This window comes from Antennarius striatus, unplaced genomic scaffold, assembly GCF_040054535.1.
Source record: "Antennarius striatus isolate MH-2024 unplaced genomic scaffold, ASM4005453v1 scaffold_34, whole genome shotgun sequence".
In the NCBI taxonomy this organism is placed as follows: Eukaryota; Metazoa; Chordata; class Actinopteri; order Lophiiformes; family Antennariidae; genus Antennarius; species Antennarius striatus.
The window spans coordinates 46,443-54,367 of record NW_027172346.1 but is presented as its reverse complement, the minus strand read 5'-3'; the positions used below and the strand labels follow the sequence as shown (position 1 = coordinate 54,367).

Below are 7,925 nucleotides of genomic sequence, written 5' to 3'. Positions count from 1 at the left end.
TGGCCTCCCGCCCTTGTGGTGGCATCACAACACGTGATCCCCACAGTACACACTTATCTTGTACACTCAACTCTGTTTTCCGCACAGCATAAGGTTGAAAAACTGCATCTAAGTCGTGTGTCGGCCAGCCATGTTGGATAAACTGTGCAACTCTGGACAATACAGGGTCTCTGGTTGTCCACCTGCTCACTTCCCTTGTTGACACAAGAGTTGCAGTCTCCATCATGAGCACTCTTTCCTCCTGCTCTGCATTGTCTGAAGGTTGTGACAAAGGAAGGCGACTCATGGCATCAGCATTACCATGCTGTTTTCCCGGTTTATAGATAATCTCGTACTCATAAGCTCTTAGCGTTACAGCCCATCGCTGAATGCGAGGAGATGCCATGTTTGGCACAGCTTTCATCTCACTAAAAAGTGATAACAAAGGTTTGTGATCAGTGCAAATGACAAATTTCCTACCATACAGGTATTTATGGAACCGCTGAATGCCAAACATCACTGCTAAACCTTCTTTGTCCAATTGAGAATAGTTTGATTCAGCTGATGTCAGCGTCCTTGACATAAAGCTGATTGGTCGCTCTTGTCCATCTGGCAGTCGATGTGACAACACCGCCCCCACTCCATAGGGAGAGGCGTCACATGACAAGATCAAGTCTTTTTGACTGTCATAATGCACTAAGACTTCTGAGGATTGCATGAGGCGCTTGGATGCCTCAAATGCTCTCTCTTGCTCTGCTCCCCATCTCCATTTTGTTTCTTTTCTCAACAGTTCATGCAAGGGAGACAACAATGTGGACAAGTTCGGCAGAAATCTGTTATAATAGTTGAGTAATCCCAGGTACGCACGCAGTTCAGTGACATTAGTGGGTGCTGGTGCTTTTTGTATGGCACTGACCTTGTGGGGTAGGGGATGGAGCCCTGAAGCATCCACTTTGTGTCCTAAGAACTCTGCTTCCTGTTCCATGAATGTACATTTGTTGCGTTTGAGGCGAAGACCAGCCTCCTGCAGCCGCGTCAGCACCTGGTTCAATGTTGCCAGATGTTCTTGGTCACTTCGGCCTGTCAACAAAATATCATCCAAATACACTGCTACTTTTGGGATGCCAGCCACCAGACTCTCCATTAGTCTTTGAAATATGGCTGGACTGGAGGAAACCCCAAAAGGCAGACGGTTCACTTGGAACAGACCTTTGTGTGTGTTAATGGTGACAAAGCGCTTGGATGCCTCATCCAAGATTACCTGCTGATAGGCGTGGCTTAAGTCCAATTTACTAAACTTTTCACCACCAGACAGTTTCTCAAACAAGTCCTCTAGCTTGGGTATTGGATACTGTTCCAACTTTGACACCAAATTGACTGTGAGCTTGTAATCTCCACAGATGCGCACTGAATTGTCCGGCTTCAGCACAGGAACAATTGGTGTAGCCCACTCCGAGAATTTCACTGGCTCAATTATCCCTTGATTGGTTAGTCTCTCTAACGCTACCTCCACTTTCTTCCTCATGGCATAAGGGACTGGGCGGGGTTTATAGTACTTCGGAGCAACCCCTTCCTTTACATATATTTTTGCTGGGGGGCCCCTCCACGTTCCCAGTTCCTCTTTAAAAACCTCCTCATTCTGTCTTAGTATCTCTTGCAATGTGATGTGTTTCTGCTCTATGCTATTAAGCAGCACACAGTTCATACCTAGCTCTTTAATCCAGGCTCTGCCTAACAGGTTTGGCCCAGGCCCTGCTACGACCACCACTGGAAGCTGCTTGGTTTGCTCTTTGAACTGTACCGTTACTTCTGCTGCACCTACTGTGGGCACTCTCTCACCCGTGTACGTTTTAAGACTTAATGAACAATCTTGTAACTCAGGTGCGCCCCCGGCTGCCCATAACTTAACATACTCTGTCTTAGATACAATAGTTACACTGCACCCCGTATCTACTTCAAATGATACTATGTGACCATTTAGCTTCAGCTGAGTAGTGATGGGGTCTGTTTTAACTATCTTTGGCTCTGATATACTATACAGTGTAAACACATCCTCATCACTAGAGAGATCCCTAGGGACTTCACTTATGTGATGTGCAGGCTGTTTTTTATCCTCCTTTACCCCTTTTACAAACTGCTTATGTTTCCCTCCCCCCTTTAGCTGCCGCCCTGGAGGAGGTGAGGATCTGCACATTTTTTTCACATGCCCCTTTTTTCCACAGCCATGACACTTCTCGTTGATGAACCTACAGTCCCGTGCCATATGTTCACCTCCACATCTGTAGCACGTTAACCCCGCAGTTTTTTCCTGCCACTTCCGTCCTGCTTTCACAGTGTGCACCTGCAAATGAGCTGAGGGCTTACTTGCATTACCGTCCTGTTTCTGTTGTAGATCCAGCACGTCCCTGCTCGCAGTCTCGATGGCTTGTGCGACTTTCAACGCTCGCTCAAAAGTCAGCTCCGGTTCCGCCAACAACCTCCGCTGGATGCGATCGTCCGCAATTCCACACACGAGCCTGTCGCGCAGCATCTCCTTCAGTCTGTCGCCGTAGTTACAGTGTTGAGCCAGCTCCCGCAGCACCGCCACATACTCCGTCACAGTCTCATTCACCGCCCTCATCCTCGAGTTGAACTTAAATCTCTGAACAATCTCACTGGGCTTCGGGTTGAAGTGCGACTGCAGCAGCTGAGTTAACTCGTCATATGACTTATCCCCAGGCTTCTCCGGACTTAACAAGTTCCTCATTAAACTATACGTCCGGCTGCCCACTGAGCTCAACAATATAGCCCGCTGTCTCCCAGCGTCTGTGATGCCATTTGCCACGAAGAAATGCTCCATCACCTCGACGTACTCCTCCCAGACTTGCACCTGGCTATCAAAAGCCACAAGTGTCCCCACCATCGCCGTAGCCATCTCGACCTTTTATTTTTATTTTATTTTTTATTTTTTTTTAGGCCAATAGGCTATTTTACTTAGCTTCCTCGCCGCTCGACATCAACCGAGTCCCTCGCGTAGCCGGGCACCACAAGATGCTTCCTCTGTACAACACACAGTGAGCTCGCTTGGTCTCCTCGTCGCCAAGATGTAATATCTTTGGGATATTATAAGAAAAAGGGGACAGAGTCGGGAGGTACGTTTTTAGCTTCAATCTTTACTGCATACACGTACACACACCCTTCCTTAACACCTGGAGGACATATATATACAGGTCAAAGGTTAAAGCTCCACCCTCACTACTCCCCAACCTGTGCTGCCACTCCCAAAGGACAGCCCTGCAATCCCACATCAATATCACTCTACTACACAACCGGAAGCTAATGACGATCTAGCAACGTGTAACTTTAATGTTTTTGTAGTAACCCATTACGTCCAGAGGAGGGCATCGCAACTACAGATCCTTCAAGACGATTTGACAGGATAGGAGAAGAAGAAGACGTGTCTTTCGAAATAAGTTTGTTGTGTAGTTTTCCACGGAATAGTTTGTCAAATACGAAGCACGAATGCGTTCTTTTGTTTGCATTTTCTCTCCTTTAAAGGTTTTTGTGTGTTTTTTGTGTGTTTATGTCTTTGTCTTTGTGTTTGTTTTGGTGTAAAGCTAACACAGCTACTGACACAGGAAGGCAGTGTCACCGATATGCATTCATATCCGGTGGTAGCTCAAAATAAAAGCATCAATCTAAGAGGAAATGTATTTGATTCAATTTCACGAGAAAAGTACGACCAAAAACTGGTGAAAAGTTTTTAATGTTTTGACATCATTTTTGAACGATTATTACCTCGCAAATTAAGACTTGTAGGCAGTTTGAAGTGAAGAAATTCTTTAATTGTCAAAATCTATTAGGTTCTTGTGTAAAAGTGTTAAAGTTGTGGGTTAAATTTCTTGGTCAAAACCAAAGAGAAGGTTGCATTGTTTGTAATATTTGAAAAAAAATGGGGACAAACACGAAATATTTCCGCAAATTTAAAGTGCTTTGGTAGTCCCAACCGGAAGCTAATGACGATCTAGCAACGTGTAACTTTAATGTTTTTGTAGTAACCCATTACGTCCAGAGGAGGGCATCGCAACTACAGATCCTTCAAGACGATTTGACAGGATAGGAGAAGAAGAAGACGTGTCTTTCGAAATAAGTTTGTTGTGTAGTTTTCCACGGAATAGTTTGTCAAATACGAAGCACGAATGCGTTCTTTTGTTTGCATTTTCTCTCCTTTAAAGGTTTTTGTGTGTTTTTTGTGTGTTTATGTCTTTGTCTTTGTGTTTGTTTTGGTGTAAAGCTAACACAGCTACTGACACAGGAAGGCAGTGTCACCGATATGCATTCATATCCGGTGGTAGCTCAAAATAAAAGCATCAATCTAAGAGGAAATGTATTTGATTCAATTTCACGAGAAAAGTACGACCAAAAACTGGTGAAAAGTTTTTAATGTTTTGACATCATTTTTGAACGATTATTACCTCGCAAATTAAGACTTGTAGGCAGTTTGAAGTGAAGAAATTCTTTAATTGTCAAAATCTATTAGGTTCTTGTGTAAAAGTGTTAAAGTTGTGGGTTAAATTTCTTGGTCAAAACCAAAGAGAAGGTTGCATTGTTTGTAATATTTGAAAAAAAATGGGGACAAACACGAAATATTTCCGCAAATTTAAAGTGCTTTGGTAGTCCCAACCGGAAGCTAATGACGATCTAGCAACGTGTAACTTTAATGTTTTTGTAGTAACCCATTACGTCCAGAGGAGGGCATCGCAACTACAGATCCTTCAAGACGATTTGACAGGATAGGAGAAGAAGAAGACGTGTCTTTCGAAATAAGTTTGTTGTGTAGTTTTCCACGGAATAGTTTGTCAAATACGAAGCACGAATGCGTTCTTTTGTTTGCATTTTCTCTCCTTTAAAGGTTTTTGTGTGTTTTTTGTGTGTTTATGTCTTTGTCTTTGTGTTTGTTTTGGTGTAAAGCTAACACAGCTACTGACACAGGAAGGCAGTGTCACCGATATGCATTCATATCCGGTGGTAGCTCAAAATAAAAGCATCAATCTAAGAGGAAATGTATTTGATTCAATTTCACGAGAAAAGTACGACCAAAAACTGGTGAAAAGTTTTTAATGTTTTGACATCATTTTTGAACGATTATTACCTCGCAAATTAAGACTTGTAGGCAGTTTGAAGTGAAGAAATTCTTTAATTGTCAAAATCTATTAGGTTCTTGTGTAAAAGTGTTAAAGTTGTGGGTTAAATTTCTTGGTCAAAACCAAAGAGAAGGTTGCATTGTTTGTAATATTTGAAAAAAATGGGGACAAACACGAAATATTTCCGCAAATTTAAAGTGCTTTGGTAGTCCCAACCTGTAATATCTTTGGGATATTATAAGAAAAAGGGGACAGAGTCGGGAGGTACGTTTTTAGCTTCAATCTTTACTGCATACACGTACACACACCCTTCCTTAACACCTGGAGGACATATATATACAGGTCAAAGGTTAAAGCTCCACCCTCACTACTCCCCAACCTGTGCTGCCACTCCCAAAGGACAGCCCTGCAATCCCACATCAATATCACTCTACTACATTCCTCCCCCCTTAAGCTACTAATCACCGTGTCCCACAAAAAGTGTTATGTAACCTTCTAAGCATCCCCAACTGATAATGGAATAACAATTACTGGGCACTTAAAGATTTTGTTATCACTTAACATTTTAAACAATAACAATCATAAACCATTGCATTTAACACTGGTAATCTTTCAAATAACTTGGTTTGCACACGGCCCTTTGTGACCTGCGCAAAGGAGCTATCACAGGTGGTGACGGCCCTGAAGGGTTGGGAGGTGGATTGTCTAACACTACAGGAGTTGCTTTTTTCTGAGCAGGACTCAGGACACTCTGGGTGTGGGTCTCCTGAACACTGTTATTTCCTGTCAGAGTGGAAGTCTCTGATGCAACCCTTACCGCTGCAGGTGAAACAGACAGTTCCAGTGGCTCTGTGACTTCCGCCTCCACACAGTCCCCTATTACAGCACGTGACAAGACCTGGTCCACATGTCTCCGCACAATGTTACCATCTCCCAACATGATCTTGTACGAGACAGGACCTGTAATGTTTGTGATGACTCCAGGAATCCACTTAGGACCATGACTAAAGTTTCTTGTCACCACAGGATCTCCTTCCTGGAATCCTCTCTCTTTTTTCAGGTTGTCATGCTGTTCCTTTTGACTGTTCTGTTTTCGCTCCACCTTTCCTCTGCGGTCAGGATGAATCAAATCCAAGGTGGACCTCAACTTCCTCCCTTGTAGCAATTCTGCAGGTGAGAGCCCTGTGGTGGATTGTGGTGTGATGCGATAATTAAACAGAACTCTTGACACCTTAGTAGCAATGCTGCCCCCACCAGCCTTCTTCATCATTGACTTAAATGTCTGGACCGCGCGCTCAGCACAGCCATTTGATGATGCATGATATGGGGCGGATGTGATGTGCTCAATTCCATTTCTTTTCAGAAAGTCTTTAAACTCTGCACTCACAAAACAAGTACCATTGTCAGATACAATTGTTTCTGGTATTCCCTGACAACTGAAACTTTTTCTCAGGCATTCAATTGTGACGGCTGAGGTGGCTTTTGTTACAGGAAAAACCTCCATCCATTTTGAATGCGCGTCTATCAGGATCAAAAACATATGTCCCATAAAAGGCCCTGCATAATCAACATGTAATCTTTGCCACGGTTTGCTTGGCCACTCCCATGGGTGAAGTGGTGCTGGCGCAGGCAGGTTACGGTGTTCTTGGCATGTGACACAGTACTTGACAATATTCTCGATGTCTGCGTCCAACTTTGGCCACCAGAAATAACTTCGTGCCAAAGCTTTCATCCGAGTAATGCCAGTGTGTCCATGATGTAATTGCTCTAACATGGCCTCCCGCCCTTGTGGTGGCATCACAACACGTGATCCCCACAGTACACACTTATCTTGTACACTCAACTCTGTTTTCCGCACAGCATAAGGTTGAAAAACTGCATCTAAGTCGTGTGTCGGCCAGCCATGTTGGATAAACTGTGCAACTCTGGACAATACAGGGTCTCTGGTTGTCCACCTGCTCACTTCCCTTGTTGACACAAGAGTTGCAGTCTCCATCATGAGCACTCTTTCCTCCTGCTCTGCATTGTCTGAAGGTTGTGACAAAGGAAGGCGACTCATGGCATCAGCATTACCATGCTGTTTTCCCGGTTTATAGATAATCTCGTACTCATAAGCTCTTAGCGTTACAGCCCATCGCTGAATGCGAGGAGATGCCATGTTTGGCACAGCTTTCATCTCACTAAAAAGTGATAACAAAGGTTTGTGATCAGTGCAAATGACAAATTTCCTACCATACAGGTATTTATGGAACCGCTGAATGCCAAACATCACTGCTAAACCTTCTTTGTCCAATTGAGAATAGTTTGATTCAGCTGATGTCAGCGTCCTTGACATAAAGCTGATTGGTCGCTCTTGTCCATCTGGCAGTCGATGTGACAACACCGCCCCCACTCCATAGGGAGAGGCGTCACATGACAAGATCAAGTCTTTTTGACTGTCATAATGCACTAAGACTTCTGAGGATTGCATGAGGCGCTTGGATGCCTCAAATGCTCTCTCTTGCTCTGCTCCCCATCTCCATTTTGTTTCTTTTCTCAACAGTTCATGCAAGGGAGACAACAATGTGGACAAGTTCGGCAGAAATCTGTTATAATAGTTGAGTAATCCCAGGTACGCACGCAGTTCAGTGACATTAGTGGGTGCTGGTGCTTTTTGTATGGCACTGACCTTGTGGGGTAGGGGATGGAGCCCTGAAGCATCCACTTTGTGTCCTAAGAACTCTGCTTCCTGTTCCATGAATGTACATTTGTTGCGTTTGAGGCGAAGACCAGCCTCCTGCAGCCGCGTCAGCACCTGGTTCAATGTTGCCAGATGTTCTTGGT

The 7,925-nt window shown here is 44.1% G+C and overlaps 1 protein-coding gene across 1 annotated transcript; it reads right to left on the bottom strand.

The window, feature by feature from the left end:
- Positions 1–1,122: 1,122 nt before the first annotated feature.
- On the bottom strand, positions 1,123–3,201 carry LOC137591958 (uncharacterized). The gene is made up of 2 exons (XM_068309853.1): positions 1,687–3,201; positions 1,123–1,145 (listed from the first exon to the last, which is right to left on the bottom strand). The coding sequence occupies exons 1-2, from the start codon at positions 2,891–2,893 to the stop codon at positions 1,123–1,125; spliced, it is 1,230 nt and encodes a 409-aa protein (XP_068165954.1). The 5' UTR covers positions 2,894–3,201.
- Between the last annotated feature and the right edge of the window lie 4,724 nt (positions 3,202–7,925).

Excerpts from the sequence above, each read along its gene's own strand:
- LOC137591958 (XM_068309853.1), bottom strand. The coding sequence starts at position 2,893 with ATGGCTACGGCGATGGTGGGGACACTTGTGGCTTTTGATAGCCAGGTG. Across the intron at positions 1,146-1,686 it reads AGCCTGGATTAAAGAGCTAG|TCCAGCCATATTTCAAAGAC; the intron begins GTATGAACTGTG and ends GGTTTCCTCCAG.